The 27,678-nt window shown below is 39.8% G+C and overlaps 1 protein-coding gene and 1 pseudogene across 1 annotated transcript; both read left to right on the forward strand.

The window, feature by feature from the left end:
- Positions 1–4: 4 nt before the first annotated feature.
- GPR37 (G protein-coupled receptor 37) lies at positions 5–17,487 on the forward strand. The gene is made up of 2 exons (XM_010975615.3): positions 5–2,100; positions 16,154–17,487. The coding sequence occupies exons 1-2, from the start codon at positions 1,075–1,077 to the stop codon at positions 16,970–16,972; spliced, it is 1,845 nt and encodes a 614-aa protein (XP_010973917.3). The 5' UTR covers positions 5–1,074; the 3' UTR covers positions 16,973–17,487.
- Positions 12,527–13,232, forward strand: LOC116154121 (selenoprotein F-like; annotated as a pseudogene).
- Positions 17,488–27,678: the final 10,191 nt, after the last annotated feature.

The raw sequence follows: 27,678 nt of genomic DNA on the forward strand, positions 1-27,678 counted from the left end.
AAGCCGCTACAAAGGGCTTGAATGAAACGTGTGTGGTTTTAGTGAGCCGCGAGCCACCAGGGTACCCCGTCTCCCCATAAACCAGCATCTCTCGCAGGAAGCAGAGGAGAGGGAGGAGGCACGGAGCGGAGCGCTGGCTTTCGCCGGCGCGCACGGCGGCTGGAGCAGCGGGGAGAGGCCGGGCCACCTCCCCCTTCCCGGCCATGCACCGCCTCGCCCGCGGCGGTTCCAGGCACCACACTCTCCGCCCAGGCTGCGCCCGCTGTCGCCACAACAACCTCCTGCGGCTGCCGGCACCGTACACGAAGGAAAAGAGCCAGCTCTCCCACCCCACCCCCACCACCGATCCCCTTCTCCGCGGGGACGCGCCGCCCAGCAGCCCGCGCCGCCCCCTGGTCAACTTTGAGCGAGCGGAGAAACAACTTTGGCAGTGGCCGCGGGTTTCGAATCCCGCTTCTCCTCGGCCGCAGTAACCTCGCGAGTCGCTGGGGTTAGGTGGGGCAAGAGTTCCCCGGGCATCCGCGCGGTGTCTGGAGGTTTGCAACCTGTTTCCAGCGAGCGGGAACGGGATTGTGGCTACTAGTCATCTGAAGAAGGGGAACTTGTTTTTCTTTCCCTTGAGCGACCTCGGCTTGCTACTGGATAAAGCAGTATCGAAAGGATGTAAATAGGCAGAGCAACTGTTACCAAGAAGGCAACCACCCCAAGGCAGGGAGGAGCGTGGGGCTTCGTCCGGGCTTCTCCCAGTTGCAACATTAATCAACAAGCAGGTGTTGGTTGCAAGTTTTCAAGGTCAGCCACCGGGAGCAGCTATTCCCTCTCTGAACCTTGGGGATACGCAGCGCTCGGGTTGGATTTGGCTGAGAAATGCACAGGACGCCAAACGAAGAAGGATTGTAGAAGGGGCGAGTTGTGACCCCAAGACCCATCCCCCAGCCTCCCCGTAATCTTCCGTCCCCCGCTGCCGGGGCGTGGGTTAGTATGTGACATGTGTCTAACTCTCAGCGGCAACTTAGGCAGCAGGTGTAGGTCCTAAGCAGGAGCCGCGGCTTCCGGGTGCGCCCTCGCCCAGCCATGCGGGCCGCGGGCGCACATCTCGCCCGCACCTCGCGGCTACTGCTTTTACTACTGCTCAAGGTTTCCGCTTCTCCTGCCCTCGGGTTCGCCCCTGCGCCCAGGAACGAAAATTGCCTGGGGAAAAGCTGTTCATCTACACTGATCCAGCGTCGCAGCAGGGACTCTTGGGGACCGGGAAATTCTGCAGGAGACCTTCTGCCAACCCCTGCGCCCAGGGAGGAGGAGCAGGAGGCAGCGGTGCGCGCGGCGCCCTCATGGGACCTACCGGCGGCCCGGGGCGGTGACCCAGGTGCAGGCAGAGGGGCAGAGGCGTGGGCAGTGGAGCCCTCGGGACCGCCAGCCAGGCCACCTGGCGCCTGGAGGTGGAAAGGTGCCCGTAATCAGGAGCCCCCTGAAACTCTGGGCAGAGGGAGCCCCACGGCTCTCCAACTCTTCCTTCACACCTCAGAGGAGAAGGAGAAGGGTCCCAGAGGCGCTGGCATTTCCGGGCACAGTCAGGAACAGAGTGTGAGGACAGAAGCCGGAGCCAGCGACCTTTATTACTGGCCAAGGAGAGCCGGGAAACTCCAGGGTTCCCACCACGACCCCCAATCCAAGATGGTCAATGGACCGTCGGGGCACGAAGGGCGGATGATTGCACCCCCTGGCAGGGCGCTGGCCCAGAATGGGTCCTCTCTTGAAGGAGTCCACGAACGCGAGGGTCCCCACCGGGGAAACAGCACGAACCCGCGCTTGCGACTGAAGAACCCCTTCTATCCATTGACCCAGGAGTCCTACGGAGCCTATGCGGTCATGTGTTTATCGGTGGTGATCTTTGGGACCGGCATCATTGGCAACCTGGCGGTGATGTGCATCGTGTGTCACAACTACTATATGCGGAGTATCTCCAACTCCCTCTTGGCCAACCTGGCCTTCTGGGACTTTCTTATCATCTTCTTCTGCCTTCCCCTCGTCATCTTTCATGAGCTGACCAAGAAGTGGCTGCTGGAGGACTTCTCCTGCAAGATCGTGCCCTATATAGAGGTAATGACTTCCAGGGGGTCTCAAGCTGCTGGCTTTCCCATTTCCAGGATTTATAAGCATCAGAACTGCTGCTCCACGCGCCCACATGGCTGCTGAACCCTTTCACTTTTCTCTAGGTCCCTCCTCCCATTTCTCTTGCCGATCATTTATATATATTGGCATTTATATATGGGTGCAGGGGTGGACCTGAGCAGCTTTGTCCACTCACCTTCAAACTCATCTGCTCCTGGATTATGAAATAATTTAAGATCTCATAATATATAGAATTGTTTAGATTTTAAATTTCTGTCTCTGAATATGATGTTATATATATTTCTGATTTGGTACCTATCAGAGATTCTAGGGTTAATAGGTGGCCAGTCCATGATTGTCATTATTAGAACCCAGCAAGGAAAAACAAAAAACAAAAAACAAAAAACCCTGTAACATTTATCTGATAGATTTCTAGTACTCCAATGTGATTTCTTCCCCAAGATTATTACATTTTTTTCCTTAAATATCAAAATTGGAGTAATATTCTGTTTAACTGAGGAAATCTACCTTTCCATGTTTGCCACTTGGCCTCAAGATGTATTAGTAACCTCCCAAATTAGTTGTGTCTTTGGCTGCCTGCCACACTATCCCATCTAAATTCTTATGTCATCTCTGTTTCTCTCCGTTTTTTTTCTTCTCAATTTTGTAACAATTTTATTTAGTTTGTATGAATGAGCTTAAGCAAAAATAACACTTTGTACATCATAGCACATAACTTAACATTCTTGAAGTATGTAATATGTATTTGTCATTTGTTAGGGTAGAAGGGGTTGGCTATTTTAAGGGGTTGACTCTAAGACTAGAAAATTTCTTAAGATGAAAAGGGCATATAATAGTTTCCAAACTTAGGAAATGAAAATCTTTTTGAGTAAAATTTTGCTGTTACATACTACAGCTAGTGTCCTTACCATTATTGTGGTAGCTGGAATTTGCTCTTTAAATGGCCTCTCTTTAAACACCAGCTCTTGGAAGGAGCCCAAGTGCTTTGTTGCCAGTTGTGTTTTTAGCCAGCTGGCCCTTGATTTCCTCCATTCAGACTGCCCATTTCATTTATGGAAGCAGAAGAAGGGAAACTGTAAATATCCCAGAGCCCCTGATCCTGTCTGGCACCAGGGCCAGTGACACTATGTTCAACATTGTTCCAGGGCCTAAAGCTAGAAAATAAGTAAACAGCAAATAGTACCTACTTAGAAAGACCAAGGCAGGAGACAGTAAATAAGACCCTCTGTTTTCCTGGCAGGGATCAGATGCAGGATCATTCCATGCTTACTAAATCAGCTGTTGCTACTTTACCAAGATCTAGGATTTCTCTTGTTGCCAAGCTCCAAGCGGCTCTGAAACATCTAGTTTATTTGGTAGACAGTTCACTTTTGAATTGCAGAAAAGGTAGCTGAATTTATGGAAAAGAATATCTATCTACCAGTTGCCTTTTCAAGGTCAATTTCAATTTAAGGTTTCTCTGATTGAATAATGCAGAAGAAGTTGACATATGCAAGAAAGAGACAAAAATAAACTATAAAGTGAACAGGAGAGTTACCTCCAATTAGAGGGAAGCATATTGGCTTGTCTTAAATATACTGGACAGGATGAAACCTTCATCCCTTAGAGGGAAAAACAAGAAAGGGGACAGAAGAAAGAAACTGGGGAAAGAAAAAAATTACCAAAGTTCTTGAAAAGCTACTTGAAGAGAATCCCATTCACAATTGGAAAAGAATCTAAAAACTTTGGTTAGTTTAATGAGACTTAGGAGCTTTGAGTGATGGTATTTATTATGTATGTGTTTTAATTTTCTTCTTAATTCTGAGGATTTAAAAATATACACTTTCTTTCATTTGTATTTCATTTTTAAATTATTATCAGTTCCTTAAGAATATTTTGTTTTACCTCTTATTATTACTAAAATGATTATTTTTTACTCTTTGTGTTTTCCCCTTTATAACCCTCTCTGTTTTTTAGTTATTGGTACGAGGCTTTTTTTCCCTAGAGAAGGCTTGGAAAGAAAGATTCACTCATTTTTTTTTTTTTTTTTTGCTTGAAAAATTAGACTATCATATATGTTTTTTACTGTTAGAATAATGAGTAAAAACCTTAAGATTTAGTGTTCCTATATTCATACTTAATCCTATTCTTCTGAAATAATTTAATAATGTTTCAGCAGGCTCTGTGAAAATGGTTGTGGACAGTAGTACCAGCTCCATACTTCCTGACTGTGAGAGCTGGAAATACAATTCAAATCTCAAAATTTCTGCCTCCAGGAGGCACTGCTGTTTTCACAGAAGTAAGGTGAATCTAATGCCTATTCCATGTTGGGTTTCTGGAAAAAAAGATGCTAATGTGGAGATTTGCTTCAGGAAGTTTATTGGGGTGTGAGCTCACATTTAACACCTGTTAGGGAATGAGGGAAGCAGGACTGGGCAGAGGGAGGAGTTGAACTGTGATACAGATGCTACAGGACCTCAGCTGACACCACAGGGAGCTCTGGAGCTGGAGTGGTCCTACAAGGATGCCTGAATGGAGCAAGAGGGCCTTGTCTCTATATCCCCTAACCCACCCATCGTTGGATGCTCCGAGGAAGGGGACATAACCTTGAGCTAGGTGGAGCTCTTTGCTCAAGGGCAATTCCTAGAGAGGGATGCAGCTAGGAGCCATCAACCACCGATAGTCCCAGCAGCTGGAAGAATCGGCATTTCATTCCTAAAGGGCTTTTGGGAGGAGGCAACAGCATCCACTATGGGGGCTTTTGAATTGTGTTACATTAGAACCAGGTGGCATTCTAGCCCAGCTCTCTCACTTTAAAGATGAAATTTGATGCTCAGAGAAGAGAAATTACCATCCTAAGCGTACACACCTAGTCAATGGCAACCAGACCCTTAGTCTCAACCCTTGATGTTGGCGTCTGCTTATTAGGCGCACATCTATGAGGCAAAACAATGTCCGATCAGTGTTTTCTTTTTCTTTCTGCTCCTTGGCATCTTTTAAGAAGATTTTTATATCCACCAGACAGGAGAAAATAATAAGCCCAGTTAACATCATTTGTTATATGATAAAACTTATAATTTCTTACAGTCTTAAATTTCATCTTGTTTCCCATAAGTTGACAGTAAATTCCACAGCTGGTAGCTCATTAAATTAAAAAAAATGCAATAATGTGGGGCAACTGCCCTTTTTAATGTGCCAAACGTGACTATTTTAATGAAAATAAAGTCATTTGGGTTATATTCCATGTTCTTAAAATTACAAAGTGTTTTATATTGGGGAGGACATTTCAAATGTATTATATCTTTGAAAACTTTCTCTTCAATTTGCCTTCATTCCAAATCTCTGTCTTCTTGACCAGACTTCTGAAAATTATTTGACATTTTGTCTCCCTTTACTTTTGCCTTTTCTCTACTTTTTAGCCTCCTGTATTTTATTTGTTGGCTATCCTTCCTTCCACACACCCTCCTATTGACTTATAATTTGATTTATAATAGATTTATAATTATAATAATTGAATTATAATCAATTTATAATTTACCACTTTTCTTGTCTTTTTTTTTTGCTTTTTTCAATGTCTTTTTAAAAAAATTTTTCTTATTTAAAAATTTTATTCACAATTGATTTTTATTGATCTTTATAAAGTTTCTCTCCCACCTTCTCTTTTTCCTTCTCTTTCTTTCCAACCCCAGTTCTTTTTTCTACAACTTGAATTGGAGCATAATCTTAAGGAGATAGTAGAATTTCGGGGAGAGTTGAGTTCAGTGTATGGTGAAGTTTACTGAATTTGTGAAAAAATAGAAGGTGTTTCTTCAGCAGAAATTATGGATCTTTGCAAATTGCTTTCAGCTCTTCTTTTTAATTTCAGTCTATTGACATCAGGTTTAAGGAGAATACCCAGCTTCCAGAGTCTACCTCTTGAAAGGGAGTTTTATTATATTTAATATTGCTGGGAGTGGGGACACAGTGAGAACTCTTGTAGTTGATAATTTCTTTCTTTCTATTCCAGGAGTATGGTGTCTCTGTGGCCTAGTGATAAGTCCCCTAAGGACCAAGAGCAGATGGACTGGTAGGAAAGGGGGATAGGAGAGAAGGAAATCTGGGTGGTTGGTGGCCATCCTAACAGACACATCACTTTTAAACTGGTTTCTCAGATAGTCACCAGAAAACACTATACCAAAAGCATCAATTGTATGTGGAGGGAGAGTCTATGTGTGGTCTGGATATGGAGGTCGGGGATTCAGTAGGAGAATGGCAGAGGACCCTATCACGCAGTTCCCGTACGGTTCCAACAGATGGTTAAAGCCAAGTAACTCAGGCATTGAACATGGCAACTGGAACAGCTCTTAGCTCGTGAATTATGGAAGCCAACCAGAGTCAGTTTCTCATCGGATCCAGATTAACTGCTAAACATTTGTTTCTGTTGGAATATTTATTGAAGTTTTGATATATAGGCTTCTCCTTAGTTTAAAGAACTCATACCTTCATGGTGTGTGGTAGGGAAGAAGCCTTCGAATAGTTCTAAGCTAATCAGCTCAAACTGTATTTTTTTTTTTTTTTCTGGGATACAAGATTCCTGCATGAGGATGGAGGGTGGATAAAGGAGTGCATCCCACCAGGGCCTCTGGCCCAAGGATGATTTGTGAATGGTCTAGAACCTTTTGTGATGAAAAGAGCCAGATTCTTCAATGGCTTCAGTAATACTAATTTTAAACTCAGGGAAGCAGATGGCTTTTTCATTGCCTCCTAGTGTAGCTGGCACTGACAGGTACAGAAAGACGGTAATGAAGCCGAAGATGATATTAGCATAGAGGCATGCGACTCTACACAGTTTTCCCCAAAACTCCTACATTCAATTACTAGCACATTTGTCACAGCAGGTAGTGAATTTGCCTGAGTGATCGATCAGCCATTAGATATTCTGATGGGCTTTTAGTTCAAAACATACAGTTTTGTGAGCAGTTTGAAAGTTACTGATAATATTCTTAGGGAAAATAGACACACTGTATGACAATGGTGCTTAACAAAGTTTTTTGACTTCCTATTAATCCCTTTATAATAATTTTCCCATTACCGTGCAAGTGAAAATATTCAGCCAATAACTCCAGCAGAAAAGAAAAAAAGGTATAGAGTGTGCTCGTATGTATAAACTCTATTCATGAACAGTGTATGGTGAAGTTTACTGAATTTGGGTGCCACAGGAGAAATAAAAGCTTTATGATATTCAAATACGAAATTCTAAAAATTTTCTTAACCATTGATTGTAATAAGAATGTCATCCTTTTTTAAAGCTTGTCAATGAAGTATAAACAGGAGCATGGATTTTTCTTTACTTGTCTTCTAGAGATATTAGCTGGCATTCAGCTTTTAAGGATTATGCATAAAAAAGCAGCACCCAATAACTGAGTTACATTTTTTTCTATAATCCTTTTCCATGTATGTCATCATTCATTCATTTATTCACTATCCACTCATTTATCAGACATTTATTGGGCTTTTATTTTATGCTGGATGCTATGTTAGGAGGGAACAGGAGTGGAAAGAGGAGGGGGAGAGGGGAAAAAGTTTCCAGAGATGGATAACGTAGATTCGTTACTGCTGTTGAAGTTATGATGTGGAGAAAAGGAGCCCTCCTACTTGGGAATGTTGGGAATGTAATTTGGTGCAGCCCCTATGGGAAACAGTATGGAGATTCCTTAAAAAACAAAAATAGAGTTACCACATGGTCACCAATCCCACTCCTGGGCATATATCTGGAGGGAGCTTTAACTTGAAAAGTTACATGCACCCTAATGTTCATAGCAGCACTATTTACAATAGCCAAGACATGGAAACAACCTAAATGCCCATTGACAGATGACTGGATAAAGAAGTTGTGGTAAAGTTATAGGCAGGTAAAACCACATTCTACAGTCTGGTGAATACTGTACTAGACATTTATACAAGGTCTTACGGAAGTTCAGGAATGGCCCTGGAATGGGTCAGCTCACAATTATACTTAGTTATGACCCAAGATGGCAAAATTCAAGTGAAAACTATGTTCCCTCCCCTTCTTTTTCAATCATATTCTTATAATTAGTTTTTATAAATGTCATACAATCTAGAGACATGCTGAAAAGTTGTAACTGTGAAAATCTTTTAGTTCTTGTTTTCTTGCTTTCTTGTTTTCTCAATTTTTCCTGGGATAGGAGGCCAATAAGATAATTTGACAGATAGGACAGTACTAGAAATTTCATTTAGAATACAGAATTATCTAAATACTATTAAGTATTAAATTATTATTTAGGATACAATGCCTGAGATAACGATTTCTGCTTTAGAATTATTAGTCATAAGGACATTAAGTAAATCAAATTTTAAAATTGTACTTAAATGAATGGTTTATTTAGCAATGTACTAGCAGTATATTAAATTGAGTCCTTTTCTTCCCCAAATCTCAAAAACATACCTATTATTTAATTTGATCTTAGAGAACCTAGGAGGAAAGACTGACAAGGGACATACTTGAGACCCTGTTATAGAGTCAGGCAAAGGGAAGCATAAAGAAAGACTTCCCTGAGAATTGGATTAATCTCTCAAGCCCACAATCAGAGAGAAGACTCACGCTCACTTCCTGAGGGCTGCCAAGATATCAAAGCACTCAAGGTTATATCAACGAAACATCCTTAAACAGCAAGAAAGAAATACTTCTGTATGAGCAAAATAAATCTGAGTTTATGAGTCTCCTGAAGGCTGTGGAGGCGAGGATCCACTTTACCCTTCACCCTTAAACTGAATGGGCTTTGACAGAACAATCCTACCTTTAATAGCTTTAAAAGTATCCCACTGGAAGCACAGGGATCTGAGTCTGGGACATGGCCCATGTAGGGAGCGAGATGGACAGGCGCCTATCTGTCCATCTTTGTCTCTGACATTGCACTTCTGCTCCCATCCTCCAGGGATCCTTTGTCATTATTTTTACCAAGAATTGACCTGCCAAGTTCCCATAATTAACTCAACCTTGTTGCCAAGACTAACTCTTAAGTATCCTTACGAAAATGGTATTCTTTGTGCCAGAAGAGATGATCTCATCTGAAATTTCAAGGTGGAGTGGAGAATGGAATTGCTACACCCTCAGATATGGGGTCTTTTTATTTGTAAAGTAGGTAGAGAGACTTTCCATAAAACTCCATAAAAACAGGATATAATCACAGTTCCAGACTTATTCTTGAGACAGAATACTTTCAGTTTGTGAATTTATGTTAGTGTTCAGTGTCATCTGTCAGCACACTTGAATGGTTCATAGCGTTAATGAGGCCAAGGTTGCTGATTTGATCCTGGCCTGGAATGAGTCATTTCCATTAGGTCTATGACTGTACTCAAGGCTGCCATTTTTCACTCCATCCTCATCACTCCCTGTCTTCCGGGACTTTCCTCCTACCTCCACTGTCTTCTCCTTGGTTCAAATTTCTCTTGTATATGAAAAGCGTCTATTAATTAATTCACAATAAGATGTGAGATTTAGAGATACATGCTTTTCATAAGAGGGATGAATAAAGAAGGAGTACTTCCTTAACCTACCACCAAGAGTAGAATTTGGTTAAAAGCAGAGAAATTTTGTCTTAAAATGTGGTTTCTCAATGTCATTCAAATCATAATTACTCAACCACAAATGGATGAGGCCATCTCTGATTTTGTTTTTAGTTTAGGTCATGCAAATCAATGTCATGAGTCACAAGGAAGAATAAGTGAAAATTTGTTACTGTTCTTTGGAAAGTCACCAGAACCCCTAGGTGAAAATCAGGAAGTCCAATTCATTTTAAGATTGATTTGAAACATCCTAATAATACCAAGGGTTGAAAACTGGACTTCAGGCCTGGGGGAGCTATTACATTTCTAAAAGAATTTCTAATTATTGAGAATAAATATGGAATATATAAATTCCTTAAGACCTGTTGATCCCAATAGTGGCTTCCATTTTAGAACAAATGATGTTAATCTTTCCTCATTTGCATTTTTTATACTCATGAGCATTGACACATTTATAATTAAATTATGACATTTTAGATAAATTGTAGTAAAATGATTTTTTTTTTTTTTGACTGCAAAGGAATGTACTGTGCTACGGAAGTCAGAGGTTGCAGTTGGTAGGAATGTCAAGGTGAAACTATAAAGATAAAGAAAGATTTATAGGATCAAGACAATTTGGGGAATGATATGTTAGCTTTTAAATAGTCTCCATTGTTTTTAAAATAAGTAAGAGCTTGTTACCAAGTTTTAAAAAGAAGGAGGAAAGAAGAGAATGAGGCAATAATGACAGCTGATATCTTCAAATTTTTTTTCGGTGACATTGGAAATCATGTATAGATGAAATAGGCTGCGTATAATTGAAATAAATGAATATTTATAATACGTGGGTGTAGCGGGTTAAAGCTCAGTGATATTGGTAAAGGTAAGAAGACTTCTTTTTGACGCTGGAAGAGTTTCTCTGCAAAGCTCTGTTTCATTTCAGAGACGTGTGCGTGCTTGTGAGGGTTGAGGCACATCTCTGCTACTCACTCCGTTTCGGTTTGGAAACACTAAGGGAAGTGTGTCACTGCCGCAGGACCATGATTTGCCTGCGCTCTGAAATGAAGACCTTTTGAGAAAGGCCATCTCATTCACAGCGATCCTATAAACGGTGGCTCTGAGCAACACGCTCTCCCCACTGCTGCTCAAAGAAGTTATCTCTTTGGTGGGGAAGTTGCCCCGAAGTGTTGCAAGGATAAGGTTATGGAAAATGCAAGAGGGGGCCAAAGGCACCCAAGCTTAAGCCATTTAGGGTTTCAAAGGAAACTCTGCCCTGTGCTCCTCCTGCTTTTTTCCTGACTGATTGTTAGGTCTGTAACCGCAGACTTATAATAGATTATCATTCATGGCCCAAATGAATGGGTTTTCTTAACAATAATGCCCTTGTTTCAAGGGTTACTTGTATACAGAGGCCAGCACATAAATAGATACACTTAAACATCCTTTTGAGGTAAAATATAAGCTAGGCTAGAGTATAGTTGTCATGACTTTGGTTAGAAATTTTCCTATTTTATAAAAATCAGTGTATCCCCGTCACTTCCCTGTACTTAAGCATGTAGATTCGATTTCATATGAAAGAATTTTTGCTTGGAAGTACATCGGTCTTTTCTTTCCCCATCAGTGTTATCCCTAATGTGCGTCAGAAGGCTTAGCAACAGACACTGTTTATTTGGTATGAGTTGTACCTTCACAGCATACCCTCGTTCATATGGGTCTCTTATTTGTCTGTCTGCAGTAAGCCTCTGAGAAATGGAGCAGTAGCTACAACGGGATTTCCATAAATTACTGTTTTTCATAAAGTATCCATGTGCCCTTTCTGCACATCATTTTGAACGAACAGGGATTTAATGTAGTACTAAGTGAAGATGGTGGCTCAGATTTCCTCATGGCTGGATGTTTGTACTGGGTTAGAAACTTGAACGAGGTGGTGAATATTTTGGCAAGAGAGCTGTCACATTCCCACGTGAGGGTCTTCACTTGCCCTGTGCCTGTCCGGTGCCTTGAAGCAATGTTGCAGGTGACCGCAGGTGACTGCAGCTGCCCACAGCGTCCCTGTTCTGGGTGTTGACTGGGCAGGACCTGCAGGAGCTTATCTGCTGTTACTCCAAGACACAGAGAAAAGCAGAACATTGCTATTGGAAAAAAAAGATTTTAGAGTTGTTTACTTTGATTATCTGGTGTCTATATTTTGATGCCAGCCCTCTCCAAATGCTCAATATCTTATTTTCCCAAATAGTAAGACTTCTGCTTCCAGCTTTTCTCTGATCTTGATTCTCAAAATTAATAGTCTTGTCTATTCAAAGTGCTTACAGTTCTGCTTTTGTTGATGTTAATTATGTCTCTGTTGCAGTTTTAATTAATAAGAGATTGCATCTCACTCATTCCATCTCTCAGGATGTTGCTTCAAAGAACTACCCATCTAGGCTAACGCTTAACAGCTTTACTCTCAAGAGCATATTTCGTAGTGATATTGAATTTTAGCAATCAGATATGGTCATTAAATGCAGAAGATCCAACCTTCATGATGCAATTTTATAATTGTATATAATTGCACCATTCATCTTGGTAGAATTTCTAATGAGCTGTATGTAAACAGGTATCTTTAAAAATTGTGACAGAAATCTTTTCATGTTACCCCAGCGTTTAGCAATTTTAATTCCATGGCTAGCTTCCATATCGGAGTAAGCAGAAATTAGCCCACCATCCATTGTCCAGATGATTTTTATCAATTAATTTCTGAGATACATATATGCATCTAATTCTTTACAAAGGCTTTCAGCCTTCTATAAATAATTCGGGGAAGTATTGAGTGGGGACCTTTTACATTTCTTGCTCTTTCATGTCATAAAGCTTAGTGCATGAGTGAATTTACAGGAAAATATCTGGAGTAAAAACACTGCAGGCAGTGGCAGCAGGAGAGGGTAGCTCTCCAGGACTGGCGTTCGGGCTACGGTTGCTGTTGGCAACTGCGTTGTGAGCGCAGTTAATGCTATCTGCATTTGGGGCAGCGTTTGCCTCAGCGGCTCCTTTAACAATACTTTGTGTAGCTCTTGTGACCTTCTTGGACAGTTCACCCTGTTTCAGCTGGATCCTGATTGCAGAGAATCCTGTCAGAGACAAGGGTAATTTGAAAATAGGAAACTGGACGCAGAAGCTTCCTGAAATTTGTGTATGACAACTGGGAAGTTTCCCTCAATCTGTGATTCGTCAAGAGGATTACAGGTCAGATGTATCTGAGATCTTCAATACTAAAGCTCTTGGGAATATGGCTGAAGAACTGAGCATCTTCAAATAAGATACAGTATAGAAGGATTCCTGAACGCAAAATTGGAACACGTGTAAATCTTGCTTAAAACTTGTCCCGCCTTTTTTTTTTTAATCTTGTGAGACAAATTATACGGAAGCTAGAAACTATCCCCCGCCCCCCCACTTTTTTGTTTTTTGCTTTTTGAAGCAGTGAATATCTTCTAATTAAGAGTAGATATGCAGCACAGTTTATGCTATCTATAGAGTGATGATCTAACACACCTGTCTTAGTACCTGTCCACCCACATTCATTTGCTATTTGCTATTACCTCTCATGAAATGCTTTGTAACAGACTTGGAGATAGGTATGCAAATGCTAGCTCTTGTGATAGTTGCTCCAGATTTTAAATCTCTAGATTCAAAATTAGGGAGATTAATTGGGAAGAAGATACTTTCTCCTGAGTGTTGTGTTCTTTGTAAGTAATGATAGAAAATTACCAGGCAGAAAGATGTTCCAAGCCTCTAAGAGACTGCTTCTTCTTGGAGTCTAGTATTTTCATATCACCAAGCTGTCCTTTTAATAGAAATGTTATTCATAATTTAAAAGGAATGCACAGCATAAACCTTTGTAGCTTTGTATTTGTGGCTGACTCAGAATACAAAGTGATAAGAAAACGTGCACAAGATTTGCCTCAGTGAAGATGACACAGAAAGCCTTGCTGAGGTTTTGTGTATATTTGATAGAGTGAGAATTTTTTTTGTTTGTTTTACATTCCTATAGAGAAATGAATCAAAGCATTTGAAAAGCTAATATATAAACAAAAACTTTCAAAAATCTGTAAAATAAAAGACAGCAATTTCCAAATAATACTGCTTGATGCAGTCCTTTAGAATATCACAAGTCCTTCTCAGATTTCCATTCAAAGTGTGGCATTAAAAAAATTACTGACATTTAAAATAATCTGATTTTAAGACAGTTGCACAGTGTGGACTTCAATTTTAGAATTATTTTGAGTCTTCAGCATAGATGCAAAATCCACTTCTATCAAGGTGAACAACTCATTAAGTTGCAAGTTAAGTTTTAAAAAGATGAATGTAGTGATGACTCTTTTTTATGGTAGTCATATGAGACTGATATTTCTTATCCTGGTGTTTATGGGAAACATGATGATGATTTTGTAGAATAAGAATTGTGGTTATAAGTTCAACCACAACCTCTTGATTTTCCCTGATCCAGACTTTATTAGTCATATTTCTTCTTCCTTTTTGCTTTTTATACAGTTAACCCCTCATCATATATCATTTTCAGACTGTCTCCCTCAACAGTTATGAGAATAGTCAGGGCATGGATGCGGTGTCCTCATTTTATGCGTGAGAACAAGTAGACACTAACTGATGTGTAGTGTGTAAGAAGAGAGAATATTTGACGCTGGAACTCTCATAGAATCCACAAGGCAAGTTGCCATTGTTCTGGGGAAGAGTGACAGCTTGAATGTAGTAGATAAACAACTAATGTTTTCAGAACTAAAATTGTTATGACAAATGGTTTTCCTTTTGTCAACATGATCTCTTTGAGTTCTAAAAATTTAGACATTAATGTCATCTAGATATGTGTGCTTGTGTTGAACGTATGTCTCTGTACCCCATTAGGGTGTATGTACGATTCTCATAAGATTATTGGATGATAGTATGTTCACATTAAGAATATACATTTATATTCCTGGAACAGTCTCTGTGTGAAAAAAATCTGGACACATTTTTGGTTCTTAACCTTTAATTGTTGATTTACTTAGCTGTCTGGACCACATGCATATCTAAGTTTGGATATAGTGCTCTCCATGGTCAGTGTCAAAGAGTTTTCTGATCTGAAATTTTCCTATGGCTGGAATATCCAGACATTCCATTTGGCTCCTTTTTACATATTTTTATGGGGTTTTTTTGTATCTTTTATTTTCTTTGACATTCTTTCACTATATGGTATATCTAAATCTGATAAGAATTCTTATTTCATGATAAATATACTGATTTTATGTCCGATTCTATGACATGTTTCCTTTGGAAAATACATTGTGTTTTTAATGTGTTTAAAGATATTGTGATTTTTAATTCTGAATCATGTTCCCTGGAATTTTATTTTTGGAATTTCTCTGAGGCTTGGTTTTAAAATGCATTCTTCTATGAAGGTTTTGTGATTGCTTCTACTAGGTGCCAAGGATGATTTTAAATGGCATTCAGGGTTTTTCTAAGCCATATAGATGGTATGAATTTTGACACTAGTCCAATGTAAATTCTGGCCTGATTAGAATTTGCTTTCTCTCCCCGTCCCCCACCCCAATATGCTTAGATTCAAATCCTCTAACTCAGACAAATTTCTCCACTATCTCCCTCCATTTTTTCTCTTTATATGCTGAAAGATGTCACTATTTGCAGAATTCCAAATTTATAAGAGGATCTTGGAACTAATCCGCACTCACATTGGCCCCTTTGTTTCCTACCTCTGGGTGACTGGGCACCTGGTACCATCCTTCTAGCTAAAGCCAACTTAGGACCCTCATCAGAACTGGCAGATACCCCTAGGGCAAATGTGCAGCGTGGAGAGGGAGGGGCCGCTGATCTGTTTGGAATTTGTTTTCTCGTTGATTTTGACCTCTGGAGAATTTCCCTTTCTTGCTTTCCATAAGTGTATGCATTTGAAAATAATCTTAAAATACTTGATTTGGCATTTAGGAGAAATTGGAGATCTCCACGCATCTAGCTTGTTCAAAACAGTAAGTTCTTGAATGTTTGCTGTGTGTCAGGCATACTGCTGACCCCCACCCTGGAAAACATCACATCCTTTTCAGTAATGGACATGGAGTGCACGCAATTGCCCTTACTCCATATCTAGATCATCTGGTGGCAGACCTTTCCATGGGTATGGAAATTCTTGGGGTCACTGTATTCTCATCTCTAATAAAATGGTATTGGACAAGCTGACCTTTATGAATCCTTTCAGCTTTAGTATTTTTTGGCTCTATGACCCTGAACCATATTTCTTCTTTCTTCCTTCTATTTCTGCTTTATCCTTACAGGGATTCAGTTGAAGTCACCCACGCAGTTATCCATGCCTCTTTCCAAGAAATTGTGTGTGTGTGTGTGTGCGCGCGCGCGTGTGTGTGTTTTGGTACTTTTGCTCATCTACATTTATTGCCTAATGTTTTGATCTTTCAAGGATCACCCAGGATGAATGTGTTCCGTGTTCCTCCCGTAGGTCGCTTCTCTCGGAGTCACAACCTTCACCTTATGTGCTCTGTGCATAGACCGCTTCCGGGCAGCCACCAACGTACAGATGTACTATGAAATGATAGAGAACTGCTCTTCCACGACCGCCAAACTGGCTGTCATATGGGTGGGCGCGCTCCTGTTAGCACTACCGGAAATCGTTCTCCGCCAGCTGAGCAAGGAGGAGCTGGGCTTTAGCGGGCGAGCCCCTGCGGAGCGCTGCGTTATCAAGATCTCCCCGGACCTACCGGACACCATCTACGTCCTAGCCCTCACCTACGACAGCGCGAGGCTCTGGTGGTACTTCGGCTGCTACTTCTGTCTGCCCACCCTGTTCACCATCACCTGCTCTTTAGTGACTGCCAGGAAAATCCGCAAAGCCGAGAAAGCCTGCACCCGGGGGAATAAGCGGCAGATTCAGCTAGAAAGCCAGATGAACTGTACAGTCGTGGCTTTGACCATCTTATATGGATTTTGCATTATTCCTGAAAATATCTGCAACATTGTAACTGCCTACATGGCCACAGGGGTTTCCCAGCAGACAATGGACCTTCTTAATATCATCAGCCAGTTCCTTTTGTTCTTTAAGTCCTGTGTCACCCCGGTCCTCCTTTTCTGTCTCTGCAAACCGTTCAGTCGGGCCTTCATGGAGTGCTGCTGCTGCTGTTGTGATGAGTGCATCCAGAAGTCTTCAACGGTGACCAGCGATGACAATGACAACGAGTACACCACGGAACTGGAGCTCTCGCCTTTCAGTACCATCCGCCGGGAGATGTCCACCTTTGCTTCTGTTGGGACTCACTGCTGAAGAACAAAGAGCCTTTGGTTTGCTTACATTTGTTTATTTGATTTTCATATCCTGTGAAAGTTTTTACTTCATATTTTTCCTTACTGGGAAAAAAATGCAAAAAAAGGAGAGAAATATTAACTACTGTAGAACTGATTTTGCAAATTAATATTTGTGCTTTGAAAAAAAGTTTATATTTAGTTATTTAAGAAGAATGAAGAGGCCAATAGTTAGATAATTTTATCTGGTATGGTGCTAATATTTTATTTGAAAAAAAGTGACTGCACCTTAACTTAATTGCTAACTTTCTTTCGTTCTTTTAAAAATATAATCACTGTATATTGATAATAGCCATGTGATTCTGTAGGTTATTTTACGTTTGAGTTGTGACTGAAAGTATATTGCATATGGTATCGTGAGATGAGTTGTAGTTACGAAGCATCACAAAGTAGCACCAAATAAATGACACTTTATTCTTTAATGTCACTGTCAATCTACTTTTAACCAACATTCAATAAATCTTTTAATTGCCTTAAGTACACAATTACTGATTCTATGCACAGTTTAAAATCATCTTAGTGTTTTATAATTCTGTTTCCCTTTAAGGCAGGAAATAACTATGTTATAAAGAAGTTTTCCTAACAGTACTATTTTATATGCATGATTCATAAAACTATATTGTATGTTAAAAATTTTATTTTTAATATTCAGATAGAGATGTAAAATTACTTCCAAATATTTATAAACTATGAATAAATAGAGTAGGAAGAAACTAACTTTTTTTTAAAAATTAATCTCTGAACTAGCATGTAGAGTTACTGGTTTTCCCATTAGGAATTATAAGCAGAACCAAACGCTAAAAAAGCAATGAACTTGTCATCTGACTTCATCTAAACACTGACCTTTGAAACACCATGAATTCTATGTGAAGCCCTTTGAACTTAAATTTTTCTCTTCTTAAAAAATGAACTTGATTAAATCTGCGTGACTTAAGAAATAAATGACAGTAATGGAATGATAAAATACTTATATTTCTTAATTAGAACACTTGAATATTCAAATACTATCTTTAAATTGATATTCCATAAACTCCTAACAAAAAACTAACCCTCTCCATTTGAATTATATGATCCCTTAAGGAGTTCGAGTTAAAGTAGTTGTGTAGGATGCCTGCCATGCAGGACACGTGTCTAAATCAGGCAGCAGAAGCAGTAACCCAAGTGACACAGCGTGGTTGCAATGCTGCTGTCTTCAGAAAAATCATATAGGGGAACCCAATTTTCTGACTGGAAACTGCCCCATGTGTTTTCTGCTTGTCAGTTTCTGCACTGTTTAGCATAACTGAGTGGCACCTTCTTTCTTCCAGACTCCAGTGCTAGAAAAATTAAAGGTACTTAGTACAACCACTTATCTTCTGCATGAAACCCAGATTAACTAAATGACAGTGCCCAGAATATCTCCTTTTCCCCAGTCCAGTACTCTTCAAAGGGATTTTACCCCTACTCTCTGTATTCTGAGGAATTTGAGAGAGAATAAGAACAAAGCACCTTTGTCCTCTGACAGATCCCTGTAGGAGGTCTTCAGAAAACTGAGGATGCCTAAACTAGGTTTTGGCTGCTAACCAGATCAATAATGATAATTCCACAATGTCTCTCATAATATTTAGTTAACTTTGTAAGTCAAAAAACATTGATTCAGCACATGATGTAGGAAAGGTTCTGTGCTATAACCTGCAGTAGATAAAAGTAAATAGACCTTAGTGTCAGAATTTATAAAACCAGGCAGGGGTGGGATGAGAAGAAGGGAATAAAACAAAATACACAAACAACTTCAGATAGGCTGGGACTCGTTAGGCTGTGATAATTCAGAGAGAGCATGTCAGGTGGGAGGAAATCATGAAAGGTTTCAGGAGATAACTGGATGGACAGGTCTTCACAAGGAGTTGATGAAAGGTACTGTGAGAAGTGGACACTTCAAGAGGAGAGAGATAACCAAAGAAAGAGAGGAAAGCATCACGGGGTGTGATTGAAGAATAAATAAATACTCCAGATTGGTTCCTATGCTATGTGCGAATAGAAGCCTCATGGAGAATACTGATCTATGTGTTGAGACCATGTTATACAGGGGTATAGCTTTATGTCTCTGGCATTCGAAATGTTCTGTGTTCACATGAGAGGTCCTGCCCTCCCCCCCCACCCTGTACTCTCATACAATGTGTCCCTTAGTAACTTCCTTTCCCCTATATTTACACCTGGTCCTGAACTTAAAAATGGGTTGGTAGGGAGCTTGAATCCTCTAAGAAACGATGAAGATACTTCTACCAAGAAATTTTCACCTCTAATCCTTCCCCATCATTTTAAAAATAGATGCAATTTCCCAAGTCTTCAAGGATTCTCCAGGATAACAGGTGAAGGATTCTTCCTGGTAATTTAAATTCATCTTGCATTTTAAAGTACTCTTCAGTTCCTTTCTGTTGGTTTGACTTTCTCTGTTCTCTTTCTAGGCAGCATATTCCCAGTATGTCTGATTCTGGCTAACCCTCTCGTAAAGAAAGAGGAAAGAAAAGCATATTAAAAGTTTCTATAATTTAACTATTATGGTTTATGAGTGTTCTCTCCTTCCTAGGGAGTAGAAAAATACATGCTATATTTTCATTGTTCCAATCTTTTAGTGAAAGCAATTAAGGAGTATTTACTGAAGCCCGGTTTTGCTTCGCTACTTATATTGTCAGTTTTTGAACTCAAATCATTCAACATGGTGCCTGCAATAGGCTGACATTACATTACTTTAGAGCTCAAAGTGATCTCAAATTCTTCCAGTGTTACTTAACCAGCTCTTTCTTTATTCTTATGTACAAAACTGATTTTCTGAGAAGTTACCTGAGTTAAACAAGGTCACATAATTTGACCCTGGTGGCATATTGACTTAGCATAAGAATTCTAAGAATAGAAAGTCTCCTTCTAGGGTTTATAAATAATAATTCTTTTCTACTTAACCAGTACACCCACAGCAATGTATGAAATACTGTCTTGATTAAGATAACACATAGTAGGTGTTCAAAAAAATACTTGCTCAGTGAAAGGATAAACAAGTCTTTCAATGAAAGAACATCAGAAACTACAGTGTAGCAAAAATACGGATGGAAAACCAGGACCGAGTTAAGAAGCAGTGACAAAAGGAAAAGAAAGTATAGTTTTCTTGTAACTGTGTTGAGACCATAAATTAGCAGTCCAGCACTAATCAAATGATGTAAATATCCATGGCCATATCAGGGTGTATATATGTTCTAGACAAATTACAAAGACTGGGTGCTACAATGGAATCTTCAGACTTCTCTATCCCAAAGTCACTAGGTCCAGGGACCCTAAAAGCCACTATAATCCTTTGGATATTTTATTTCTTCAGTCATTCACTCCATTCATTCAGTTAAACACCTACTGCCAGCTTTGCTAAATGACAGCATCCTTGCCAGTGAGGTTTATCTGAGGCACGATGATTGCTAATTGAAAACACCTGCATGCCAGACATTGCTAAATCCCAGGGACACAATAGTGTATGGTTTAGATACACTTCAATCCCTTTTGTATTTATTCATTCATTCATTTTTTAGATTCCACATATGAGCGATCTCATATGGTATTTTTCTTTCTCTTTTCTGGCTTACTTCACTTAGAATGACATTCTCCAGGACAGTTCAATCCCTTTTGGAGTTTACATTATGTGCCATGCCTACAGATATTAAACATTATTCCCTCAGTCAAGTATTTAGTGGAAATGTGAGTAGTGCTGAGAAAGAAAAGTTCAGAAAGAAAAATGCTCTGAGAGTCAGTTACAGGGGACCCTGACCTAGTGGTGCTGTCAGAGAAAGCTCCCTTGAGGAAGAGCCTGGGTAGAGGAAAGTAGTGTATTACGGTTCTGTGTGGACACAGAGCAAGTTCAGCAACCAAGAAGGACCAAGGAGTCCTCACACGCAAAAAGCAAAGGCAGGCGGGGATGAGTGTGAGACCAGAGTTTGTATGAAACAAATTGCTGTTCATCTACAAAGGGTTTCAGCTCCCTGCAGGTAGAATCACTTCACTTTATAAATGTGAGACTGCCCTTCTGTGGTTCACGGGACACTACTTACCATTGTTATTAGAAAACCGACTTTCTTTTGTATTTTAATATAAAAGCCTCACAATTCTGTCTTGATTTTTCATTATATTTTACTGAATTGTGTTTCCACACTTTCACCCCAAATATTGCAGTATGAAATAGGATCCTAAGTCATTAATTGAAGAGACTGTGATGATGTAAGTAGAAGATAGTTGTTACTATCAAGTTACGAGATCTCTGATTCCTAGAACTCTGGTGCTGAATCAATGTTCCACTGCATCTATAAATTTGTAGAGGATTAGCATTCTTTTGGCTCAAGTGCTCAGAATTTAAAGATTGATTTTAAAAAAATAGTATAGCTTAATTAATCTCAAAGTGGTCATTCTCTTGAATTAGTAATACTTTAATCAATTGCAGGACTGTTAAATGACATTTTCATTTCCTGTTGGTCCGATTATTGTCAATTCCACAAACATTTCAATATTTTTCTTCAATTTTTAAGAGACATAAATAATTCATATGCAATACATTCTGTGAAATCCATAGAAACCTTCTGAGTTGAATGCCTTGCTATAGAGACAGGGAAGTGATTGGTTTGTTTTACTCTTTATATATATATATATATATATATATATATATATATATATATATATATATATATATATGCCAAATTTAAGTATTACCATAGATATTTTAAAATTTCCTATTTATTATTTATTTTCCTAAGTTTTAAGACAAAAAGTCTTTCACAATTTTATTCCTTTTATTTGTATTTTTGTTGCTAATGTATTTAGAAATTTAGATCTATCAGAATTTCTTTTCCCTAATCAAATAAAGTATCATGAACTTGATAAAATTTGAAATTTTGCCTCAAACAGAATTTGGAAGTTTAAGGGAACAGTGTCTCTGAGGAGAAAAAGAAAGAGCAAGAGAGAGGAGAGGAGGGGACTTTTGGGGTGTCTGGAAGAAGTTGTGATGGTTATGAGGGAAGCTTTCAAAGGAGTTCATAAAAACGACATAATCATATTTTTCTTATACCTTCTTCTTCCACTAGTGACTTTCATTCCTGAGTATCTTACTGTTTCTAATTCCGTTTACCAAGAAGAGTGGGCTCTGATCACCAGTGCTTTCAAGGCAATGGAAGAGTGACTTAATCATGAAGCATTTTGCTAATGGAGATGTTATACTGGGAGGTATGACTATATGCTCTAGTTATTCTAAAAACACATCCGTGTTTTTGTTGAAAAATACATTTCAAATATATAGACACATTTAAAAGCTCTCTACAGCTTGTTTCTGTCACATTGACTCTTCAAGTTTCAAGATTTTAAGAACAGTTGATAAAGACAAATATGTTCTTTTGTGAATTATCTATACATGAACAGGAGAGACATCAAGAATCACATTTAAGTCCCTGAAAGTCATGTGAGTCATGTTTTCTCTCATTTTGAAAAGATGCTCTTGTACCAAATAGTGAGGCTATTGTGGGCAGAGTTCCATTCTATTAAGTTTTAATCTTGCTTTCGCTACTCCTGAAAAGAAGAATTTTTTGGGTTTGTTTCTCTGTGTTTGGCTTAGCCTTAGTGACTTGGTGTTGGGGCAGCATTCTGTCCTTATTTACTCTGATTTGAATTCCAAATTGATTGCACAAACCCCATATTAACAGGTTGGCATTATTCTATGGGCATAATACAGTGATTGTTGGAGAAGTGTGGCTTCAAAGTCCACCCAGGGTGTCAGATAGTAAATGGGCCTTTTGTTGGCTTTGGGGGTTGGATTATTTTTCTTTGTCTTGCTGATTTTGAGATTGCTGGACAGAAATATAACTTTTTCTTTTTTTCATTTTGGCAGGAGATTAAAAAATCTCAATAGTAGTTCTTTAAAAGGTTTCATTGACTTCCATCAAACTTTGTTTCTGAATTAACTTTTATCTCCTGAAAACCTTCGGGCAGGACAAGCCAGGCATTTACACGGCATTTGCAACAATTAGAAAGTTCACTGGTTGGGACTGATCTTTGGTCACCGAATTTAAAAAGACTGGATGCTGTAATGCCAACTGATTGTGTGATTGTTCAAACTTCACTCGTAAAGGATTTTAGCTGAAGAGTCTTTGTCTAGAGCAGGCCTGTGAGATCCAGCTGCATCGGTCCCAGAATGAATGCCTTTGTGTAAATGGTCAGCTCCCTCTGATATCTGATCAGCCCCTATTTGTATGGCAACCTATTTCTACATCAGCAAAGTGTGCGTATAATGCTGGGCTTTGTAATCGACTTGAGAAAATGCATGGGTGTTCGGAGATTTCCCCTACACTGTCACCTTTGGATGATTAAGTCTACTGGAAAGAAGTGTTATGTGAATAATTAAAACAACAGAATGACTCATCCAGACAAAGCTGAGTTAGAATCGTAGAACCGTGACTTTGTTTCCAGTGCTGCAATTTCCTGTGGCCAAGGTGAGCTATCTGACTCGGCCATTTTGATCTATCAAATTAACTAGAAAGTGTACGAGATCTTTAGTTCATTTCCTCCAGTCCCAAGGACTATGTCATCAGGCTCCGTTCAGGCTCTCTTGAAGAAGAAGAGAAAATAATTTTTATGGTTAGAGCCTCTTAGAGAGTAAACAAACTCATACAAAGCCATTTACACACACACACACACACACACACACACACACACACACACACACACACACACTGCTACATACAATGAAACAGAAGTTGAAAGTTAAACTGGTCATACTGTTTCCTGATCTAGCTGTGGTAAATGCACTTAGACCTCCAGTGTCTTGCTGTCTTAAATCATAATTTCCGAAAGTCACCAGCAATCCTTACATCAGAAGAGATTGGGAGTAGTGTTTCTCTACAGAAATACAACTGACACAGGACAAGACAGTTCTTTGTCCTTGGTTGTGTGTGACTTTCCCAATATTGCAGCGTGTTTAGTATACCTGACCCCCTCTGCCGCCCTCCCCCGAGACCTAGATACCAGTAACATCTCCCAGTAGCTGTGACAGGATAAAGCTCCTCCCTTGTCATCCCCACCCCCTATATTTCCAGGTGTCCCAGGGAAGCTATGGAGAGGCGGCAGATCAAGCAGATTGAGAACCTGGGTAAGGTATTATTGTTACTGAAACATTTTGAAAAATACAGAGGCATAGCCATTAGCCATGGTAAACTAAGTTTCATGAATATAAAAGAAATATTTATTCCTAAAATTATAGAATACATACAGACAACTCCTGACTTTAAAAATATTATCCCAAGGCAGTTTTTATTTTTTTAACTAGTGATTTGTAAATTTATACACACTTCTCCATAGAAACTGTTAGGCTATATCTCCAAAGTTTATTTAACAAATTGTAGACTCCTTCTGAGTGCCATTAGGTAAGAGGTCCTGCAGAGATGAATCTGCCAAAGTCCAAAGTCTGTCTCGTGGCCTTGAACTATTTCAGTATAAATCAAGAGACAATGTTCCCTGGGTTCACAAAGTCACTGACTGAGATGGGGTAGGATATCAACTGATTCGTATATTTGGGGTGTATACACATTCTCATGTCTTCTATCCACAGTGCTGTGTCCTGCATCAGGGACCTGAGGATTTGCATTAGTAGTCACCACGTGGGTGCTTGGTGAGTGAAGGGAAATGGCAGGTCTGGATGGCTAGTTCCTCTAGGCCATGGCAATACCTGGGCAAAGTCCCTTCATGACTGAGATGCCCATGTCCCTCAGATTCTCTCCTCTGGGAGGCGGTAAATAAGCTGCAAGATTTTACTTTTGTGTTAATTTCACTCATTAAACTGAATGCTGTTTCTAGCCAAGTTTACTGTTCCTACATGTCTAAGAAATGATCTGTTGCTTCCTATTTAGGGTTGACATTAATTTTACCTTCAGAGGGAAATAGTCTTCCTCACATCTCCAGGTTCCTCTGGAAGAAACTCAGGGCCATCTCAGATACTGCAGATCCTCATTACAGAGATAAAATAGCATTAACAACAGCACATGTTTATATTTACTATATGCCAGGAATGGAAGCTTAAGGCATAAACAAGTTAGAAAACAGGGCTTTGTTAATTCACAAATATTTAAAGAACTCTTGAAAGACTTCAGTGAACTACAGATTATATAATACAGTTAAACAAGTCGCTGCAATACTTTGTCATGAGTTTATGGCCCTATGTTGTTCTCTCTAGGTAATAAAAACACTGTACCTCCACAAACAGTTGGTCATACTTGCATCTCAGCCTCATTTTTCTTCCACTGAATCATTTTTCCCTCTATTAGGCATCAAGCAAGCAGTTTCCAAGCATTCAACATCACTCACCTCATTTCAGACAGGTCCTGTGATGAATTACAGCATCCTCAGACATTGAAAATACATTGATCAAGAGAAGTTGTAAGACGCAGAACAAAAATTAATCCATGCCGCTCTTAGAACAGAAGAAATCACATTTCTGAGTAAACTTTGAGCTGGACAGACCGTGGACTCTTAAAAGTATCTGACAGTTTCATGTCCCACCTGAGGTCAGAGCACTTAATAGTGTGTATTGTAGACGGCCCACCCACATTCTATTCTTTGCAGTGTGACAGTCTTGGATCATGTGCCTTGCTTCCCCCAGCTACAAAGGTAGGCTCATTCATTCTTATTCCATCTTTCTCTCCAGAACAGTTTGTTTGGTTACATCACTCATGCCTCAGTCACTAACCAGCTTGTGTCATTTCCCTTGCCACTGGGATGTGTTCCACAGCAGGTTCAAATTGGTCCAATCCACGTGTCCTAATTCAGTGCATTAGTATTCCATGGCTATTGTAATGAGTTACCATACATTGAATAGCTTAAACAATATGAGTTTATTCTGTTACAGGGTCTGTAAGCCAGAAATAGACACCTCTGCCACTGGGCTAAGGTCAAAGGGTTGGCAGGGCTGAACTCCTTTCTTGAGATTCTAGGGGAAAATCCCTTTCCTTGCCTTTGCCAGCTTCCTAGAGCCTGATTGCATTCTTTGGCTTGTGACGGCCTCTGCCTCAGTCTTCAGAGCCAGGAACCCTGCATCTCTCTAACTCTTCTCCTGTGGTTATATCTTCCTCTGATGACAGCTGGGAAGGCTTCTCTAGCTTTAAGGACCCTGATTAGATTGGGTCCATTTGAATGATCCAGGATAATTTTCCATTTTAACATTCTTAACCTTAATCGCATCTGCAAAGTCTCTCTGCCACAGAAGGTAACATATTCACAGCTTCTAAAGACCAGAATATGAACATGTGTGGAGAGGGTCATTATTTCACCCGTCACATCCAGGTTTTGGTTCAATAGCGGGGAAACACTTTGTTCTGGACAGTTTTAATTGTGAGTTACGACCTGAACCTGCTTCAACCATTTTGCTATCCTAAAGAAGCCAACCTGGATATAAAGTCGGCATGAGACAGCAGCAGAGCAGAGATACAAAGCAGAGAAATTATAAAAGACTCATTTAAGTGCACACCTTTTCTCTAGATTTCGAGTAATGTGAGCCAATATATTTATTTCCCTTTGTGTCTAAGCTGGTTTTTAGTTGAATATTATATTATCTTCACCTGCAGAATCCTAACACATACACACTCCAAGTGGTTCATTTTAGTTCAAGTTATACCATGATTTTTGAAACATGTAGGGAATAAATGAGTTCAACTCTCTAGCAGCAAACTAAAGATTGTCACAAAGGCAAACCTAAACAGTCTGGTACTGATGCAGCAGAGGAGCATCCCCCTGGCACCGGCCCAGCAGAGACCTTCCCAGGAAGGACAGTCCAGGATTGAACAGGGCAACCTGGACCCAATCAAATCTTCCCTCTGGGCTCCGACCTGCTGGGGAAGCAAATGGATGGCAGATCACTTGAGCTCAGATCACTGCACAAGCTTGCTGTCCATCCTAATCTTAAAAGTTTTGCAAACATCAGGACCCAGAAAAATTTTAGGCCCATGAGGCTATTCTATCTTACTGCAGAACAGGGCATGCCATCAGTTTCCAGACTTGCAGGTGCTCTATTGAAATTTCTTACTTATAAGTGTAAGGAAACTCACTAACCCATTTCTCAAGACTTTCCGTGTAGGTTGAGTTTACTGTTTCTCTTGGTGTGGGCCACACTCAGTGTTCACACTTCTGCATTTCAAAGGGTCCCATTGTTTCTCTCTCTCTCTCTCTCTCTTTTTAAAGTAGGGGCACTTAAGTCTTTAAGTCATTCCTGTAATGTAACAAAATTTACATATAATGATGGCTCATGCCTGTGATCATTATGTATAAAACTGGCTTTTGGACTAGGTGGAAGAGTTCTAGTAAAAATACTTAACTGCATCTACCACCCTACCCAGCTTTTCCCCTATTTTATTATCTGCAATTTAAAATTTTATAAAACTTAAAAATATAAATCTTAATATGCAGATACTTCTGGGAGAGGTTAATATATGGGATTTAAGGTTATAGATCTTTTCTCAGAAATGGGTTTGGATAGGAGGAGAAATAAAACAATAAAAACACAATGAATTCCCAGATTTAGATATTAGAAGTTTATTTCCAAATGTAAGGAAATGGCACAAAAGGCAAAACACTTTGTTTAAAGCAAAATGCTGCCAGGACCAACTCAGAAGAATGAGAGCTCAT

The sequence above is a fragment of the Camelus dromedarius genome, chromosome 7 (assembly GCF_036321535.1).
Source record: "Camelus dromedarius isolate mCamDro1 chromosome 7, mCamDro1.pat, whole genome shotgun sequence".
Taxonomy (NCBI): Eukaryota; Metazoa; Chordata; class Mammalia; order Artiodactyla; family Camelidae; genus Camelus; species Camelus dromedarius.

Coding starts and splice junctions, on each gene's coding strand:
- GPR37 (XM_010975615.3), top strand. CDS start 1,075: ATGCGGGCCGCGGGCGCACATCTCGCCCGCACCTCGCGGCTACTGCTT. Junction 2,101..16,153: donor AGATCGTGCCCTATATAGAG/GTAATGACTTCC, acceptor TTCCTCCCGTAG/GTCGCTTCTCTCGGAGTCAC.